The sequence below is a fragment of the Narcine bancroftii genome, chromosome 3 (genome assembly GCF_036971445.1).
Source record: "Narcine bancroftii isolate sNarBan1 chromosome 3, sNarBan1.hap1, whole genome shotgun sequence".
In the NCBI taxonomy this organism is placed as follows: domain Eukaryota; kingdom Metazoa; phylum Chordata; class Chondrichthyes; order Torpediniformes; family Narcinidae; genus Narcine; species Narcine bancroftii.
Window position 1 is genome coordinate 323,072,977 of NC_091471.1, and position 21,113 is coordinate 323,094,089.

Consider the following 21,113-nt stretch of genomic DNA (forward strand, 5'->3'; position numbering starts at 1 on the left):
AGTAGGGGATTTTAAATTTCCACATATTGACTGGGACCCCAAACTGGGGTTTGTCAAATGTGTTCAGGAAAGATTTAAAAAAAAACACCATGACCACATGTGCATGATGTCCATATAACTTTCTTTGCAAGTTGGGGGAATTAATCAAACTGGGTGCTAATATAATAAGGTTTCCATATTTTAACAAACGTGCCATAATTCTTCCTTGTATTTTAAGTGATCTTCTCTAGGGGAATGGAATTCTGCATTTCCAAGTTCCATCAAGAGATGGTTAACTGCGAGTTGAACTTCCATGAAACTGCTATATGCTTCCTGGCTCTATCTAAGTTGACCTTCGCAAAAGAAACTTGGTGTTTAGGTGGGGAGGGAAGTGAGGGGATGGGATCAACACATCCTCTGTATATATTATATATTCCTCTCAAATTGATTTGTTTATGGTTTGTTGAGTCTATAAAAATCAAAAATAAAATATTCAAAGAAAAAGAAATTTTTCCAATATATAGAGATCCCAACTAGAGAGAGTGCAACACTGGATCTCCTATTGGGGAACGAGACAGGAGAAGTGACAGAAGTATGTGTAGGGGAACCTTTTGGGTCCAGTGATCATGCCATTAGTTTCTAGTTAATTATGGAGAAGGATAAGTCGGCCTCGGGTTGAGATTCTAAACTGGAGAAAGACCAATTTTGAGGAAATGAGATAGGATCTAGAATGCGCAGATTGGATAAGATGTTTTCAGGCAAGGATGTGCAAGTTAAGTGGAGGACCTACAAAGGTGAAATTACAGAGTCTGAGAGTACAGAGTTTGTCTCTTCCTGGCAGGATTAAAGGCAAGGTGAGCAGGTGCAGGTGTCGTGTTGGGAAGAGTATCAGGTTCACGGAAAGACGAGTCTGGACACAAGTATTACAATCACACATATTGTTAATCAACATACGGGAGACAAACGGGAGAACATCAAACGGTACTTGATTACTTAAACAATGATATAGACATTCACATCGGACCCAGGTTGAACTCCAATACCAGTGGCCGCCTATAATCTACACGCTCACACACTTAAGTACACAGCCTACAGACAGGGACTTTCACACGCACTCCTGGTTCCCTGTCCCAATGGGGTGCGGCTCCCTGCAAGCACTGATCTATCACTATACAATGGCTCAAGTTAAATAGAGTGCACTCCTTATCCATGACTCCTCCAGTGATATCTACAGTAATGAACTGGTGTGGACCGATGTCCAGGATTTGGACCATGAGGCAAAGAGAGAGTAGAATGTGTTGTGCATCGATGTTTTCTACAGTTCTGATCTGGGCATCTAGCCCATTAATGACCTTAGATAGTTTAAATTAGCCAATGGCAAGGTGTGCTGGAATCCAACCTTGATTGACAGGTAATGTGACTTACAAATAAGTTTCAGACTGGGAGAACACATGACCACCTTCCAGACAGGCAGGGAGGTCACTCTTCCACAATCCACAAAATACATTCCACCCCTCGGAAGCCCCATCGCTCTGCAATCACTGCAAAGATAATCAGTAAGTGGTTCATAAACAGAATGTTTTACATAAATGTTATAACTATATACTGTATATCTATAAGGAAAAAACAAAAAAAATTAAAAATGATACAAATCAAACAGATTGATGACAACACCTGACCAGCTTCCCTTACCCCCCCACACCCCCATCCTGACCAAACAGGGTTGCTGTGTTACTGATGGGGCAGGGTGCAGTGAGAGCTGATCCCCTGTATCAGAGGGGAGGGTCGAGAAAGAAATTTATCTGGCAGATGTAATCATCCTTTCCACCTCTGTCTGCAAGCAGGCACTGTAGGGTCATCTGTAAGGTGCCAGAGCCTTCTCTTGGCTTGCAAATCTCGCGCCTTGGCCTCACACTTGGGCCCAGATTCCTGTCGTTGTGCTATTCCTGTTGTTAGAAATTAAAGTACCTTTAAAGAAATTGCTCGAGACAAAAATTGAGAACAAAGAACATTTATTACTACAACAATGCAAAGTTGGGTGCTTCCCCTTACCCTGGGAATACACACAGACACTGGGGCTCACCCAACTTTTATACAGTTGATTTCAATGTAGGAATTCCCTCCCCCTTACATTCTTCTGCCTCCTGCTGGAGAGGTTTGGCATTAGGCAATCCTGCCTGCCTACGTGCAATTTCAGTATACTTGGAGAACCAGGGGGGGTATCCTGTCGGTGTCCCTTCATGTCATTGTCCTTATTCACACCTTCCTGATTCTCGGGGCTACAGTCTCTTGATATGCAGAGTTGACTCATTCTATCTAGGGTTGGCTAATTTCATATGTATAAATCTGTGTATGGTTAGCTAATTAGAAATGTATGACTTGGTACTTCTGTCCAGGGCTAGGAGACCCTTATCTGATCCAGACTACCTCAACTTCCTACATTCTATTGTACCTTACCATTCCTTATCTTAGTCTTATGGTCTTGTCACAAAGACTAGAAGATTCTTATGTTAATCGTGCTGACTCTGCTTTCCTGCATCCTAAGCCCCAAGCTTATCCTGTTTGTACTGGTTACAGCCATTAACTGATGAACTTTAGTTTCTTCCATGTTCATAATTTTAGATCAATTTTCCCATCTCTCACACTGTGGTAAGGGAGGGGGCAGACATACATTTCTGGGCTCTCGTTTGACACCAGGATGCCATTTGTGCTTGCCTTCTCTTTCAACGAGTGCCCCAAGTGGTTGTGCTGTATCCCTGAACCAATAGCCAGGACGAGGAGTTGGGACTGAACGTTAGCCAATTTGGTGTTCTTAAATAAAAGCCCCCACCTCATGAGGTCTTGGAAGGTGCATAACAAAAGATGCATTAAACGTCCAGCTGCTATATGTCTGTATAATAAGAGACAAAGCTCCTGCAGGTAAAACGAGCTGATGACTGGGATCACAGCAACCTGTTTTGATGAGGATTTCGTAGACCCTCATGTCAAGAAGAGGAATAGCTTGAAGGGTCATCTTCTGTGGTGGGGGTGACATCGCTGAACTCCACCTCAGCCCTGCAAACTCGAACCCTGTGTACTCTGATCCCTCAAGCCAGGAGGCTAATGATTTACCAGACTGCCTGCCATCCCAGTGGCCAGTCCTATGAGGAGCAAGACCACCCTAAATAGCCCACCAAGGAACCAGTCACCTGCCTACTCCCTGTGAAGTGGTGCTCACAGGTGCCCCCATAGATACCCACAATCGGTACCCATTCCCTAACAACCCATGTCCCCTTGCCAATGAGCTGCTGGTAGCTTCTGCATTTCAATCAGCTTGGAAGCTGCCTCCATGACTAATTTCTGAGTTGGTCACTTGCCCTTGGGCAGTCTACCCTGCCTCTTGCTGTGCACAACACTCCTGCTGCAGGGATTCTATCTCCCTATCTTTCTGGGTGCTCACTGATACCCAACTGGCACCTAAGGAGGGATATCAGTAACTAGAGGGCTCCCCCATGACTCCCTCCGGCCTCATGAAACCCCAGAACAAGTGGTGCTTTATCACTTTATCTTCACTGCGTGAGGGTCCAGCCTGTTGATCCAGTCGACCATAAAAACACAAAATGCTGGAGAAGCTGAGCAGGTCAAACCGTGTCGTTTATGTAGAAAGGTCATGATACAGAACCAACATTTTGGGCCTGAGCCCTTCATCAGCATGTGAGAGAATGCTGGCAGGCAACCGAACAAGGTGTGGGGGGAAGGGTGGCTAAGGCGGCAGGTGATAGGTGGAGGAGGGGACAGCAATGATCAAGGTGAGGAGAGATGGCTGGGTGAGTGGAGTGGGAAGGGAGTGGAGAACTGGAAAGGGGGAGGGGAAAGAAAAGGTGCGAGCAGATTCACAGAAACCAGAGAAGTCAATGTTCATGGCTGGAGGGGGCTCAGACAGTAAATCAGGTGTCGTTCCTCCAATCTGCAGGTGGTCTGGGTGGGATAGTACACAGACGTGTGACCGCAGGAGTGTGACCTGGAATTGAAATGGTCAGCTACTGGGAGGTTGCTGTGATTGCAGACGGTGTGTAGGTGCTGAGCAGTGATCTCCCAGTCTGTGCCTGGTCTCTCCGATTTCGAGAAGGCCACAGAGGGAACACTGGATGCAGTAAATCAATTATGCGGTTACACAAATGAAGCGTTGCTTCAAGTGAAAGGTCTGTTTGGGGCCCTGGACTGTGGTGAGGCAGGAGGTGTGGGCGTAAGGTGCTGGTTGGGGGGATTGGTGGGGTGGAATGGCCTCATGTACTATCCCATGAATACCACCCATGACCAGAGCTGATTTTCCATCTGGGCCCCCTCCAGCCAGGTGGCATTAACATCAACTTTCTCAGTTTCTACAAACCTGTTCTCCTCTCACCCCCTTCCCTTCCCCCACTCAGCTCTCCACCCCCTTCCCTCTTTATCCACCCTGCCATCCCTCCACCCTGCTCGCTGCTGTGCTCTCCCTCCCTTCTCCACCTATTACCTCCTTCCTTCTCCCCCCACCCCTCCCCCACTTTACCTTTTTATTCAGATGCCTTCCAGCATTTTTCCACACCTTGATGAAGGGCTCAAGCCTGAAGGGCTGGTTCTGCTGTATAAAGGACACTGTTGGACCTGCTGAGTTTCTCCAGCATTTTGTGTCTTTACTTCATCCACGGAGTCTGTAGACTCGTGTTTTACCTAAATCCCTGTGATCTTGCTCTCACCAGGTTCTGGATTGCATTGTTCATCCAGGGCTTCTGATTGTGGAAAACTATTTGGTGGGATACACTCATCCACAGCTGTTCTAATAAAGTAATATTTGATCAGAATTTAATTTAAAAAAAATTAAACTTAGACATACAGCACGGTAACAGGCCACATCGACCCAAGAGCCCGTGCCGCCCAATTACATCCAATTAACCTACACCCCTGGTATGTTTCAAATGTTTTCATGCTCTTATGATAAAGTAGACGGTGCAATTTTCTGCATTGGTCAGGGAAATATTGAAGTGCCCAGGACATGAGGTTATTGGTGCAGAATTGACATTTCATCTGTCACTCTGGGCCATGTCTGTGGGAGCTTGCAACTTGAGTTGACCCTTCTGGGAAATCAGAGCAGTGGATCTCTAGGCCCATGCTCTTCAAAGGGATCATTCTGTGCTTGCAGGATCATTGATCAGCCTTACACCTTCGATGATGCCCCCCTCCCCACCACCCCAAGATTCTGCTCAAAGTTTATGGGTCCCCTTCCCTGGGAAGCAGTCAAGTTTTGGTTTCTTCCACACTTCAAATATTTATGTTATGTTCAACATATACCATACATTAAACAATGTAATCACATAATGAAAATAAACAAGAAAATTGTGTCATCTAGTGGGGGGCGGGAAGGAGGGAGGGAAGGGAGGGGGTAAAAGGGGAGAAATTGACACTGTGTATAATCAAGAGGGAAATGTTTATGTGTATTTTGGTCAATATGGTTCATAGTGTGAAAAATAAAAAAAATTTAAAACAAATATTTGTTATGTGAGAAAACAAGGCTTTGACTATGCTGTGGCTCCAAAAAACTGCCCTTGAATCATCCCATCAATAGCTGTAATCCCAAGGCAACCTACAAAGTCTATAACAGGGAAGTCTGCAGACTGTGACTGTAGTGCAAGGGAGCTGGAGAAACACAGCAGGTCGTGCAACATCTGTGGCAGGCCTGAGCCCTTTGTCAAGGTGTGAATAGAAACCAGGCAAGTGCCTGAATGAAAAGGTGGGTGGAGGATACAGGCAAGAGGGGGATATGGGTGGTGGGGCAGGAGAAAAGAATCTGGAGAAAAGAATGGGGGAGGGGCCTGAATGGAGAAGGAAGGGGCCGGGAAGTTGGAGGAATACAACTGGTTGGAGAATCCCCCAGGTGGAATCCTGTTTGCTGCTGGCCTCGGTCTGGCAGTGCATGAGGCCATAGACAGACATGATGGTGTGGTAATGGGTTCAGAATTGTTTGCCACTGGGAGCTCCCCGTTATTGCAGCGGATAGAGCAAAGAATCTCAGGGTTGTACGCGATGTCATGTATGTACCCTGACAATAAATTTGAATCTAATCTAATCTATAGGTACTCAAGGAAGCGATCTCCCAGTCTGTGTCCAGTCTCTCCGTTGTAGAGGACACATTGGGTCCACAGGATGCACTATATGACCCCTGAAGATTCACAAGTGAAATGTCCCGGGAAGTGCTACACGTGCATCAACACCTCCTCCCTCACCACCATTCGATGTCCCAAACTGTTCTTCCAAGTGAAGCAACAGCAATTCAGTGATGAGGATACTTTTAGCCAGTATGTCGCAAACTCAGCCTGGATCAGGTGGGAAATTTAATTATATTTAGACCTACAGCACGGTAACAGACTCATGCCGCCCATGCTGCCCAATTACACCCAATTGACCTACAACTCCTAGAACGTTTTGAATGGTGGGAGGAAACCGGAGACCCTGGGGAAAACCCACGCAGACACAGGAATAATGTACAAACTCCTTACGGACAGCGCGGGATTGGAATCGCGGTCCCGATCGCTGGTGCACTAATGGCTATGCCAACTGTTCCGCTATTATGATGAGTGTAGAGTGTAAATGAGGTCAGGAGAGAGAAAAACTCGAGGACATGGGTTCATTTGCAAAAGGGGAAAACTGTAAAGGGAACATTCGGGGGAATTTCTTCACACAGAGAGTGATGAGAATGTGGAACAAGCTGTCTGCCATCAGAAGTGGTGAATGCAGTTCAGTCTTGACATTTAAGAAAAATTTGGATGACTCAGGATATGGAGGGTTCCTGGTGCAAGTTATTGGGCTAGGCAGAATAGTTCAGCACAGACTAGATGGGCTGAACAGCCTGATTCTGTGCCGTAGATTTCCATGGTTCTTTGGAAACAGCTCTGGGTTTGAGGCAGTGACTGTGTTTGAATGAGATTTAAGATAGTTATGGAGAAGGGCTGAGAATAAACAAGTTTTAAACTGGTCCATTTACATGCTGCAGTTGTATTAAGATTATAAATATTAAGATCCTGGCTGGCTTGATTGTAAATTTCACATTCCCATGGAGTATTCATGGCTGAAGACGTTCATCAGATCCCCCTCATCCCTCAACAACTTCTGCAGACGCACCAGTGAAAACATTCCAGCTCAGTACATTTCACAAACTTTGCTGCCCTGTTTCAACTCCATGTACATGTCCCACTGCTTCAAAAAAGCAGCCAACCCTCATCCCGCTCTGGAACACACTCTTCTCTCCACGAGGAAGAAGGTGCAAGAGTGGGATATCATACATCCTCAGGTGCAAGGACAGTTTCTTCCCTGAATGAATGTGCCACACGGCCCTTGCTGTGTACTAATTAATCTTGCGCTCTTTCACGACGTGTTCTTGCTTGTCTACTGTGGGCACGCAGCAGTAGTATTGCTGTTCTATTGAATAAATAACCTTTTCACTTTGCCCAGGTGAATAGGAAAATAATCTTGAATTTGACCTTTAAGCTATCTTCTTATCAGAAACCAATCTACTACAACTCTAAAAATATTCAGTCCCTGCTTTCACCGACTGCCCTTTCAAGAGAGTTCAAAAGTCACACTTGCTCAGATTAAAAAAAAATCACCTCGCATCTTTCTTAAATGGACAAGCCCTTTCCCTTCCACAAGAGGGAACAATTGTCCACCTTGACACAGCCCCTCACAATTGTAATTGTTTCAATCTGTTACCAATTCTGTTCCAAACTCTGGCCAGCATCTCCAAACATTTTTCATGAAGACAAACTTGTCCTTTTCACTTTTTGAACTTGGAAAACTCCCACTGAACTGCTTCCAATTCATCAGTGTTCCTCAACCTTTTTTCTTCTCACTTGCATCCCACTTTAAGTAATCCCGATGCCATCGGTGCTCTGTGATTAGTAAGGGATTGCTTAAGGTGGGATGTGAGTGGAAGGAAAAAGTTTGAGAACCACTGTTTTACGTCTTTCCTTAAATAAGGAGACCACCTCTGTACACAAAACTCCAAACTATGGTCTCCCCAATTCTCCATATTATCTCCGCTCTTTTATATTCCGTTCCCCTTTCAATAAATAATAACTTTCTGGTAGCATTCCTAATTGTTACTGTGTCTGCTACTAGTCTTTTGTGAGTCAATAATCAGGATACCCTGACCCTCTGCACATCAGAGCTCGAATCTCTTTCATCATGGAGATTATATTCTCTCTGATGCTATGGACAATTTCATTAGCTCTCATCTTATCTCAATTTACCCATTCAGCCCACCCATCTCGATCCCTCTTGGCCTCCTTACCTATTCTTGTGCCACCGTAAACTTCGCAATTGTGACTTTATTCAGATCATAAACACGAGTTTTAGAAAGTTGGGACTCCTGCGCTGATCCCTTTGGCAGATAGGAGTGGGATAGACAGAGTAAATGTAGGTTGGCTTCTTCCACTGAGGGTGGCTGAGATGCAAACCAGAGGACATGGGTTAAGGGTGAAAGGGGAAAAGTTTAGGGGGAACTTCTTCACCAAGAGAGTGGTGGGAGTGTGGAACAAGCTGCCAACTGAGATGGTGAATGGGGGCTCAATTTTAACATTTTAGAAGAATTTGGTCAGGTGCATGGATGGGAGGGGTGTGGAGGGACATGGACTGGGTGCAGGTTAGTGAGACAAGGCAGAAAAATAGTTTGGCGCAGACTAGAAGGGCCGAAGGGGCTGGTTACTGTGCTATAATGTTCTATGGTCAGCACACTCAGTGATGCATCCAGCTAGGATTTATGTCCACTCTGCGTTTCCTTTTTTTAAAAACTTTATTTAAAATTTTATGACATGAATAAAATAAAAATTACATGTAAAGAAATAATAAAAAATAGAATCTTTGGCTTGGCTTCGCGGACGAAGATTTATGGAGGGGGTAAAAAGTCCACGTCAGCTGCAGGCTCGTTTGTGGCTGACAAGTCCGATGTGGGACAGGCAGACACGGTTGCAGTGGCTGCAGGGGAAAATTGGTTGGTTGGGGTTGGGTGTTGGGTTTTTCCTCCTTTGCCTTTTGTCAGTGAGGTGGGCTCTGCGGTCTTCTTCAAAGGAGGTTGCTGCCCGCCAAACTGTGAGGCGCCAAGATGCATGGTTTGAGGCGATATCAGCCCACTGGTGGTGGTCAATGTGGCAGGCACCAAGAGATTTCTTTAGGCAGTCCTTGTACCTTTTCTTTGGTGCACCTCTGTCATGATGGCCAGTGGAGAGCTCGCCATATAACACGATCTTGGGAAGGCGATGGTCCTCCATTCTGGAGACGTGACCCACCCAGCGCAGCTGGATCTTCAGCAGCGTGGAATCGATGCTGTCGACCTCTGCCATCTCGAGTACTTCGACGTTAGGGATGAAAGCGCTCCAATGGATGTTGAGGATGGAGCGGAGACAACGCTGGTGGAAGCGTTCTAGGAGCCGTAGGTGATGCCGGTAGAGGACCCATGATTCAGAGATGAACAGGAGTGTGGGTATGACAACGGCTCTGTATACGCTTATCTTTGTGAGGTTTTTCAGTTGGTTGTTTTTCCAGACTCTTTTGTGTAGTCTTCCAAAGGCGCTATTTGCCTTGGCGAGTCTGTTGTCTATCTCATTGTCGATCCTTGCATCTGATGAAATGGTGCAGCCGAGATAGGTAAACTGGTTGACCGTTTTGAGTTTTGTGTGCCCGATGGAGATGTGGGGGGGCTGGTAGTCATGGTGGGGAGCTGGCTGATGGAGGACCTCAGTTTTCTTCAGGCTGACTTCCAGGCCAAACATTTTGGCAGTTTCCGCAAAGCAGGACGTCAAGCGCTGAAGAGCTGGCTCTGAATGGGCAACTAAAGCGGCATCGTCTGCAAAGAGTAGTTCACGGACAAGTTTCTCTTGTGTCTTGGTGTGAGCTTGCAGGCGCCTCAGATTGAAGAGACTGCCATCCGTGCGGTACCGGATGTAAACAGCGTCTTCATTGTTGAGGTCTTTCATGGCTTGGTTCAGCATCATGCTGAAGAAGATTGAAAAGAGGGTTGGTGCAAGAACACAGCCTTGCTTCACGCCATTGTTAATGGAGAAGGGTTCAGAGAGCTCATTGCTGTATCTGACCCGACCTTTTTGGTTTTCGTGCAGTTGGATAATCATGTTGAGGAACTTTGGGGGACATCCGATGCGCTCTAGTATTTGCCAAAGCCCTTTCCTGCTCACGGTGTCGAAGGCTTTGGTGAGGTCAACAAAGGTGATGTAGAGTCCTTTGTTTTGTTCTCTGCACTTTTCTTGGAGCTGTCCGAGGGCAAAGACCACTACATCATTAAACTACACAAATTAACCCCCCCAATAATTATAACACAATATTAATCGTCTAATTTAAAATTAGTCCAACCCTCCCCCCCAAAGTAAAGAGTGAAGAATTAATTAACAATGTTGTAAATAAAATAGAAAAAAACCCACTTACAAAAAGGATAAAACTTAACAACAAAAAAAATTACTAACAACAAAAAAAATCAATACTAAAATAATACCCTTAAACATATATTTAAATCAAACATAATACATGTGTTTAACAAATGAAATCCACTTTAAAACTAAGTTCAAATATTAAAATCATATATCAACCACATCTGTTATACAAAAAATCATAATTAATAATACATAAATACAGAATTTCCATTAATACCAAGTTTCCTTTATAATTCATCGAGAGAACAAAAACATCCCTTAGAAAAACAATCAGATAAACTTTTTATTCCCTTCCCCTCCTCTTATATAAAAAAAAGAAAAAAAAAAGAAAATAAGTTCAAACTCTTATAAAATTCTCCATATTCTTCATTTATATCATCTTCAAAATTAACTTAATTTTATTAAACTCTTCTACCTCAATGTATTTGTTACTCTGCGTTTCCTGTTACCCTCACCAGTGTTATCTCTGAAACCACCAACATTTAGTTTCATCAGGAACAGTTGACATAGCAGCATGTTGAAAGCCCTCTAGAAATTTGTGTGCACTCCAGCCTTCTGTTCCCCTTTATCCAAGGCACATATTTCTTTTTCAAAGAACTCAAATAAATGGTCAAACATGGTTTACCTTCCACAAAGTTATTTGAACTTTGCTTAAGGTCCTTGAACTTGAAAAATTATGAAGCTAACAATTCCTATTCTCCCCCCACCCCAACTCCTTTTTGAGTCATATTTCCCATTTTTCTGTTCCTCATCCAGCGAATTTTGGAGAGTTAAAACTTCAGCCACTTCCAGACTGAAGATTATTAGTTTATCACTATGACAATTCGCTCCTCAGTGATTGTAATTTTTCCGAATTTTTTTGTCCCTTCCGATCGCTAATTTGTATTGATTACGAGATCTATATGGTGAAGATCAATGTGGACACCTGTGTTTAATTCCTTGTCCTGTTTAAATGGTGTTAATTGGCAGCCAGTTCTCTGTCATCATTCGGATATATTAATGCTGAGAAATGGCTGATGGAATTTAATACAGATAAGTGTGAGGTGTTACATTTTGGAAAGGCAAATCTAAATAGGTCATATGCATTAAATGGTAGGCTATTGAGATGTGCAGAGCAACAAAGGGATTTAGGAGTTGTAAATAGTACCCTCAAGGCTGATACTCAGGTAGATGGTGTGGTGAAGAAGGCATTTGGAATGTTGGCCTTCATAAATTGGAGTATTGAATTCAAGAGTAGGGAGGTTATGATGAAATTGTACAAGGCATTGGTGAGGCCAAATTTGGAGTACTGTGTACAGTTTTGGTCACCAAATTATAGGAAAGATATAAACAAAATAGAGAGAGTGCAGAGAAGGTTCACGAGAATGTTGACAGGATTTCAAGGTTTGAGTTACAAGGAAAGGTTGTGCAGACTGGGGCTTTTTTCTCTGGAGTGTAGAAGATTGAGAGGGGACTTGATAGAGGTGTTTAAGATTTTAAAAGGGACAGACAGAGTAAACGTGGATAGGCTTTTTCAATTAAGAGTGGGGGAGATTCAAACTAGAGGGAATGGTTTAAGATTGAAGGGGGAAAATTATAAGGGGAACATGAGGGGAAATTTCTTTAGTCAATGGGTGGTAGGGATGTGGAATGAGCTTCCGACAGACGTGGTCGAGACGGGATCATTGGTTACATTTAAGGAAAGACTGGATAGTTACATGGATAGGAGAGGACTGGAGGGGTATGGACCGGGTGCTGGTCAGTGGGACTAGGAGGGTGGGGATTTGTTACGGCATGGACTAGTAGGGCCGAACTGGCCTGTTCTGTGCTGTAAGTGGTTATGTGGTTATATGGTTATATGCCTGGTGTCTGCAATCCCCTAGTTTCAAAGAGTGAGTATGTGGTAAATCCCAACCAAACTTCTCAGAGCGATGATAGATGAGAGGTACCTTAATTATGACAGGTTTTGATAGGGTGGACAGCCAGCCCCTTTCTCCTGGGGCCACAGTAGAAACACCAGAGGGCACCTGTTAAATGTGAGGGGACGGAAGTTTAGGGGAGACGTCAGAAGTAAGTCTTTTTACACAGAGAGGGCAGATGCATTGTCAGGGGGTGGTGGTGGAGGCTGGTACAATAGGGGCATTCAAAAGACCCCGAGATACCCATCTAGGGGATACAAGAAAAATGGAGGGTTATAGGTGTGAGGGAGGGGAGGGTTAAAATATTCTGTGTTGTATGAGTTGAATTAATTTTATAACATTAGTTTCCCCCTTTCTGCTTTAAATATATGTAGCCTGTATATCAAGTAACTTGGGAAGAAATGGAGTGAATTATTCCTGAATCTTCGAGCCTGCTCCGCCATTCAATGAGATCATGGCTGATCTTAAAGTTCAGTACCCCGTCCCCGCCTTCTCTCTGTAACCCCGAATTCCCTTATACTGAAAAAATATATCTAATTCCCTCTTAAATATATTCAATGAACCTGCCTCTACTGCCCTCTGTGGCAATGAATTCCACAGATTCACCACCCTCTGGGGAAAGAAATTCCTCCTCATCTTGGTTCTAAATGGTTTGCCTATTATATTTTCTGTATGTATCTGATTATTATGTACAGCATGAGAAATGTGTATTGTGTCTGCAGTGTGGTCCAGAGAGACACTGTTTCATCAGTTGTATATGAACAGTCAGATCATAATAAACTTGAACTTGCACATGCACACACACGCGCCCCTGCATGTGTGCGCGCGTACACGTGTACATATGAGTGTGTCTGCATATGTATGTGTGTGTGCATGTGTGTGTGTGCCTGTTCATGTGTATGTATGTGCATGTGTAAATGTGTGTGTCTATGCATATGTGTACATGAATGTGCTTGTGTAAGTTTGTGTCTGTGGGTGTGTGTGCATGCATGTGAGTGTGTGCATGTGGGCATGTGTGTGTACATTCGTGTGTGTATCTGAGTGTGTCTGTGTGTGTATGTTAATGTGCATGTGAGTGTATGTCTGTGTGTGTGTGCGCAGAGGAGTGTGTGTGTGTCTGTGCATATGAGTGTGTGAGTGAGTGTGTGTTGAGAGAGTGTGGAAGGAACTGTGACATGGCTGTGTCAATGCCCCTTTAAGCTGTTACTGCTGGGATAACAGACACGCACAGATGTCGTTCCAATAGAACCTAAAGGAATGTTGGTATCTGGCTTCCGTAACTGGATAAGTATGGGTGGGGCTCCCCAGTCGTGTCGTAACAACAATTTTGGACAGATTTAAATCTGAAAATAAAACTAAAGCTTTCAGTATTGCAAGAGATTTTGAGTAAATGTCATAAGATCTCCGTGACTGGTTTTGAGTCAGAGCTTCATGGATCATTAGCGGACCTTCTCGGACTGCTCTCACACCCTCCCTGTTATTCCTCTGCCTGCCCAGACAAGTGAGGCTCGTTTCGGTTTCTCTGATTGCCCTCCCGTGTGGAATGGCCGTGTCTCAAGTCTCCATTTCCGAAGCCAAGCTGTGCTGCGCCATCTGCTTGGACCTCCTCAAGTCTCCTGCCACTATTCCCTGTGGCCACAACTTCTGCATGGATTGTATTGGGAAGTGCTGGCATCAGGACGGGAGTTCAGAGATCTTCAGGTGCCCCCAGTGCCGGGAGACGTTTAATTCCAGGCCCGCCCTGTCCAGGAACACCATCCTCTGTGAGATTGTGGAGGACTTCACCAACTGCGAGGTCCCCTCTGCTGAGAAGGATGCCGCTCCTGCCCAGGGCATCCCCTGCGACTTTTGCACTGACCAGAAGCTGCAAGCTGTCAAGTCGTGTGTGGTTTGCTTGGCTTCGTACTGCCAGGTCCATCTCCAGCCCCACAGCATCAACCCTGTCTTCAAGGACCACCAGCTCATCGATCCCATCAAGGACATTGAGGACAGGAAGTGTCCGGAACATCGAAAACCCCTGGAATTGTTCTGCAGGACTGACCAGAGGTGTGTCTGCTGTCTGTGTGCCATCAGCGAGCACCGACAACACAACACTGTGTCATTGGAGGAAGAAGTAAGCGAATTAAAGGTATAAATTCTAACATGCTCTGCGTTCAGGGTGGGCAAGGAGCCAATAGAGGGAGGTTGAAGGGACTCACAGAGCTGATAATGCTGCTTGGGTTCGGGACGGTCTCTTAGGATTAAAGCGTAAAAAGAGGAGAGGGGCACCACGGTGACAAGACAAATCAAGGTGGGAGATTATGAAGGAACTGGTTAGTCAGCTTTTTCCACTGAGGGTAGGTGAGATACAAACCAGAGGTCATGGGTTAAGAGTGAAAGGGGAAAGGTTTGGGGGCAACTTTTTCACACACAGAGCAGTGGTGATGTGGAACAAGCTGAAGTGGTGAATCCGGGCTCAATTTTCATATTCAAGAAGAATTTGGACAGGCACATGGATGGAGGGGTATGGAGGGCGGGTGCAGGTCGGTGGGACTAGGCAGAAAAAAGGTTCAGCACAGACTAGAAGGGATGAAAGGGCCTGTTTCTGTGCTAATGATTTTCAATGGTTTCATGGCTGGGGAGGTTGCCAGTTGGAGGGTGATTGACAAGTCCTTGATTAGCCAGGGTTAGGGGGGAAGGCCGGGCGGGGGGGGGGGGGTGCGAGTGGGGAAATGGATCAGCTCATGATTAAATGATGGGGCAGTCTTGATGGGCTGAATTACCTATTTCTGGTCCTATGTTTTATGGAGATAGAAGCAGAGATAGGCCATTCAGCCCATCGTTTACTCTGTCATTCGAATCATGGTTTATGTGTTTGAGCTCATTTTCATATCCTCTCCCTGACCTTTGGCCTTCATCTTTGAAAGACTCTGAGGCAAATGAATCTAGAAAAATATGGGTTATGGCTACGTGGTTGGGAAGGGTATGATCGTTGTGGAGTAAGTTTCCAGGAGTCAGACTGAAGGGCATGTGCTGAACTGTAATGTTCTATGTTCTTATCAACCTCCCCGATGGCCTGGCCTCCACAGCCATCTATGGCAATGAATTCCACAGATTCACCAGCCTCTGGCTTGAGAAACCACATCATCTCTGTTCCAGAAGGATATCCTTTGATTCTGAGAAATATTTATATGAGACTTTAAATTCTAGCAGAAAGAGAATTTAATGCAAATCTGTCTGTTCGGAGAATGGCATCAGTGGAAAGGAACTCGACACAGACCAACCTGCTGTTTATAGGTTCCACCTGCCCTCATTTCCAAGAAATTATCCTTTTTCCCCCATGTTAAAAGATTCTTTATTAACAGCATTAACTGATGGGACCTATTGGATCTGTATGTTTTTTAAGAAATTGCTAATCAGATGGTCACCTGGAAACACATTTCTCAGATGTAGGCAAACAGAGGAACTACTGACATGGTCTTTGCCCTCAGTCAGCTCCAAGAAAAGTGCAGAGAACAAAACAAAGGACTCTACATCACCTTTGTTGACCTCACCAAAGCCTTCGACACCGTGAGTAGGAAAGGGCTTTGGCAAATACTAGAGCGCCTCGGATGTCCCCCGAAGTTCCTCAACATGGTTATCCAACTGCACGAAAACCAACAAGGTCGGGTCAGATACAGCAATGAGCTCTCTGAACCCTTCTCCATTAACAATGGCGTGAAGCAAGGCTGTGATCTCGCACCAACCCTCTTTTCAATCTTCTTCAGCATGATGCTGAAACAAGCCATGAAAGACCTCAACTATAAGATGCTGTTTACATCCGGTACTGCACGGATGGCAGTCTCTTCAATCTGAGGCGCCTGCAAGCTCACACCAAGACACAAGAGCAACTTGTCCGTGAACTACTCTTTGCATACGATGCCACTTTAGTTGCCCATTCAGAGCCAGCTCTTCAGCGCTTGACGTCCTGTTTTGCGGAAATTGCCAAAATGTTTGGCCTGGAAGTCAGCCTGAAGAAAACTGAGGTCCTCCATCAGCCAGCTCCCCACTATGACTACCAGCCCCCCCACATCTCCATCGGGCACACAAAACTCAAAACGGTCAACCAGTTTATCTATCTCGGCTGCACCATTTCATCGGATCCAAGGATCGACAATGAGATAGACAACAGACTCGCCAAGGCAAATAGCGCCTTTGGAAGACTACACAAAAGAGTCTGGAAAAACAACCAACTGAAAAACCTCACAAAGATTAGCATATACAGAGCCGTTGTCATACCCACACTCCTGTTCGGCTCTGAATCATGGGTCCTCTGCCGGCATCACCTACGACTCCTAGAACGCTTCCACCAGCGTTGTCTCCGCTCCATCCTCAACATTCATTGGAGCGACTTCATCTCCAACATCGAAGTACTCGAGATGGCAGAGGCCAACAGTATTGAATCCATGCTGCTGAAGATCCAACTGCGCTGGGTAGGTCACGTCTCCAGAATGGAGGACCATCGCCTTCCCAAGCTCTCCACTGGCCACCGAGACAGAGGTGCACCAAAGAAGAGGTACAAGGACTGCCTAAAGAAAGCTCTTGGTGCCTGTCACATTGACCACCGCCAGTGGGCTGATATCGCCTCAAACCATGCATCTTGGTGCCTCACAGTTCGGCGGGCAGCAACCTCCTTTGAAGAAGACTGCAGAGCCCACCTCACTGTCAAAAGACAAAGGAGGAAAAACCCAACACCCAACCCCAACCAACCAATTTTCCCTTGCAACCTCTGCAGCCGTGTCAGCCTGTCCCGCATCTGACTTGTCAGCCACAAATGAGCCTGCAGCTGACGTGGACTTTACCCCTCCATAAATCTTCGTCCGCGAAGCCAAGCCAAAGAGAAGAAAAGAGAAGATGTAGAATCTAGTTGAGACGTTGCTAGCCTTTCCAGGAGTTACACATGCACCCAGAGTCTGCCTCTTATTTGGAGAATTTAGGACATCTGGCAGGGAGTTACTTTGTGGAACATAATTGGGGTTGTGGATTGTTTTATGTGAAATAGCAGATTCTTGGTAGAGAGCTTTAGGATGGGAACCTTGTCTATGTATAGAAGTGAGAAATAGTCAGGCTGCAATGGAGGCACAGTTAGAGAACATTTTTACGTTGCCGGTGATTGGTATTGGGGTTAGAATCCCGTGCTTTCTGTAAGGAGTTTGTGTGTTTTCTCCATGTCTACGTGGGTTTTCCCTGGGGGCTCTGGTTTCCTCCTATTGTTCAAAACATACCAGGGATTGTAGGTCAATTAGGCTCGTGGTTCAGAAGGGCCTGTTACCATGCAGTCTGTGTGTCTGAATTTAAGAAAAATAAAATGTAAATTTAAAATGTAATGTTCTGTGGCTGTTTTCAAGAAATCACGCACAAATAAGCAACCATTTTAAACAGTATGGAAACCACACTGGACAGATAAAGATCTGGAGGCCCAGCATTTAATTGGTGCATACTTTGCCCAGGTGAGTGGAAGGGGCTCTCCCTGTGTGGAACCTGATCACTGATCTTGCTTTTAACCAAGGCCTCTCTAATTATTAACTAGCTGTTCACACTACAGATGACAGTCTCTACCAATAGAAGCAAGAATGCCAGAAACATCCAGCAGGTCAGGCAGATCTGTGGAGAGATCGAAAGCGAGAGAACTAGTCGTGGGCTGCAGCAGGAAACGGTTGAATTCAGCGCCATGGGCTGCAGCAGGAAATGGTTGAATTCAGCGCCATGGGGTGCAGCAGGAAACAGTTGAATTCAGCGCTGTGGCCTGCAGCAGGAAACAGTTGAATTCAGCGCTGTGGCCTGCAGCAGGAAACGGTTGAATTCAGCGCCATGGGCTGCAGCAGGAAATGGTTGAATTCAGCACCGTGGCCTGCAGCAAGAAATGGTTCTGGGGTTGGGGGGGCGTGAAGGGAAGAAAGATGAAGGGAACTGTGGGAGGGGGAGTCGGTCGGAATTGGGGTCTCGATGTTTATTGGGGTTGAAAAGAATGCCTTCATCGTTTGGGATATGCAAATGACCCTGAGGGTGATACTGAAATGTTAACTTTTGTAAATCTGAGCCTAACTTGGTGGTTTCGGTCCCTTTGAATTTGGAGTTGGGGGATGCCCTTTACCTGCCTCTGACTAACACCACCCCCAGGGGTCACCCTGTGCAGGGTCTTGCTGTGTTCATACTTGTGGCTATACTTGCCTGTTTGAGGGCAGTTCATTGGGCCTTGGGAGAGTATCATGAAATATCCCATTTCAATTCAAGGAGCTCGGGTTACAAGGGAAGAGGGAATATTTGGATAAGTCCATGCATGGGAAGGGATTGAAAGAGTTTGAGCCTAATTTATGCTGAAGAGAGGCCAATCCACAGGGCCAGAAGAGTGGCAGAGAGGATCACTGGGGTCTCCCTCCTCCCATTGACGTGATCTACCGGAATCATTGTCTGAAGAGGATGTACAAAATCATTGAGGACCCCTTCCACCCCGCACACAGCATCTTTCAGCTGCTCCCATCAGGGAAGAGATTCAGGAGGATCAGAGCCAGCACCACCAGGCTGAGGAACAGCTGGTGGACCAAGGAGGTGGCTGAAAGACCCATGCATGTGACGGGCTGCTGGCGGCTCGAGGCTGTGGGCTACTGGAGAGTGCTGTCGGGGGACTCGTGCCAGGCTGCTGGAGACTGACTCCAAACTGGCTGAAGGGATAACTGGTATTGGAATTGGGATGCGAGGGGGTGCCGAGGACACTGAAGGGTCCCTGACTGAATCGGAGGTTCGGATCTGGTGCTTGGGTCGCCGATGGTTCAGACTTGACTGTGTGGGTACAGGGGCTGTGATTGCACTGGAGGGGGATCGATAGACACTCGTGGGGTGGGGGGGGGGGGGAACTCTCTTCTGCTTCTCTCTCTCTGACTGTGAAGGGCTTCAGGCAATTCCTGCTGATGGTGAATCTGCTGCCTTATAGCAGGGAAAAACAATCTCATGTAACATGACACTTTATTAATTGACAATAAATTGAATCTTGAGCTTCTTCCTACAGGCTGTGAGAATGTTGAATGTCCAAAGGAGCTGCCCACACTAACCATCTGAGACGCTCATTCATTTCTATAGATGAATACTTGTCGTGCATATGCGTTGCGTGCCTGTGTGTTTTGTACTGAGGACCAGAGAATGCTGTTTTGTCGGGTTGTACCTGTACAATCAGATGACAATAAATGATTGACTAATGAAGGCAGTGGGTCTGAAGTTGTTCGTTCGGCATTGACAAGATGGGTCCGTGGGCCTGTTTCTGTGTTGTGGGACTATGACTCTGTTAAGATTGGAAAAGAGAAATATGGGTGACTTTAATAAAGTGGTTTTCAAACTTTTTCTTTCCAATCACATCCCACTTTAAATAATCCCTGTGCCATCGGTGCTCTGTGATTAGAAAATGTTAAGAGTCCCTGCAGCCAGACAGAGTCCAGTCTGAACCATCGGCAACCCAAGCGCCAGATCCGAACCTCCGATTCAGTCAGGGATCCTTCAGCAGCAATAGATATTCACCAAGACAAATGGTTACTTAAACAAAAGTTGCTTTTAATTATCTTTAAATATGAAAATAGAATCAAACTTTAACTTATCACTATCGACTTAATTCTAAGCGCATGTGTATGTAATGTGTGTGTAAGTTCAGAAAAGTTCTTTGGTTCACAGTCCAATCTCACTTCTCACTCCTCCAAGTTCACTGGTTGCAGGCAATTCTTATGCTGTGCACAGAATTTAACATTTATAAAGTTCACCAGTCTTTGGTGCTTGAAAGGCAAATGGTTACTGCTCAGGAAGGTTCTTGTCAGTTTTCAGAGAGAGATGTGTTGTTCCAGGACATCCACAACTGATGTAATTCCATCAGTCACCTCAGTGTCTTGCTTACAAAACTTGCCCTGTCAGTGTTCTCCAGATGATAACCTCTTTCTTTCAGGTCACTACAGATTTCCTTTTTGTTTCACTTATTCCAAGTGAAACATTAGACAGATCTCTCTCTCTCTCTGCTTCCAAAACCACATGACCAGGACCCTCCTAGAACAACAAGTTCTCTTCCAGACAATCTGCAGCTCCAGCAAGATCATCTGTTGCCTTTTGTAAACAACAATCCATTAGTGAAGCCTCTTGAGCACTCTTCAAAGCTCTTGCAAAAGCTCTGAGGCCCCAATACATCTAGCATGGGGCAGAGCTCCAGTATTTCAAATAAGATCTGTTTTAAAGTGTTTGTATGTGACCTACTCTAAGAAACCTTTCCCAATTTATCTCCCATATACTCTCTATACTCTGTCACATAAGTGATTGCTTAAGGTGGGATGTGAGTAGGGAGGGAAGGTTGAGAACCACTGCTCTAGACCCAATTGTTACTGAAATATTTTGCTTGAGAAAAATTGTCATTGGCCCATTTCCTTTGGAGTTCTGAAACCATTCACGTAACGAGTCAATTAGGGATGATTAAAACAGTTGTTTTCAAACTTTTTCTTTCCAACCACATCCCACCTTAAGGAAACTCTTACTAATCATAGAGCACCTGTGGCATAAGGATTCCTTAAGCTGGCATGTGAATAGAAAGAAAAAGTTTGAAAATCATTGCTTTAATTTATTAGGGATAACCAAAGTCTGATAAATCCCTTAAATAGATCTGCCTCTTGGATCAAAAGTTGGAAGATGATGACGAGGTGTTTGGCTCTCATGACCTCTCAGAGAGGATGATGAATGTGCAACGTGGTCAGGGTATGCTTTGGATCAGAATAGTGAAAGTGATAGGGCACTGAAGTGGTTA

At 45.3% G+C, this 21,113-nt stretch overlaps 1 protein-coding gene across 1 annotated transcript in view; it reads left to right on the forward strand.

Annotated features, from left to right (window-relative positions):
* LOC138756863 (uncharacterized) overlaps positions 1-21,113 on the forward strand; it is an 82,606-nt gene that overhangs the window by 29,337 nt on the left and 32,156 nt on the right. Inside the window, exons 11-16 of the mRNA XM_069923257.1 lie at positions 821-960; positions 4,047-4,184; positions 5,906-6,025; positions 6,161-6,317; positions 7,108-7,260; positions 13,754-14,456. Coding sequence (XP_069779358.1) covers positions 821-960; positions 4,047-4,184; positions 5,906-6,025; positions 6,161-6,317; positions 7,108-7,260; positions 13,754-14,456 — 1,411 coding nt within the window. The remainder of the gene's footprint in view (positions 1-820; positions 961-4,046; positions 4,185-5,905; positions 6,026-6,160; positions 6,318-7,107; positions 7,261-13,753; positions 14,457-21,113) is intronic.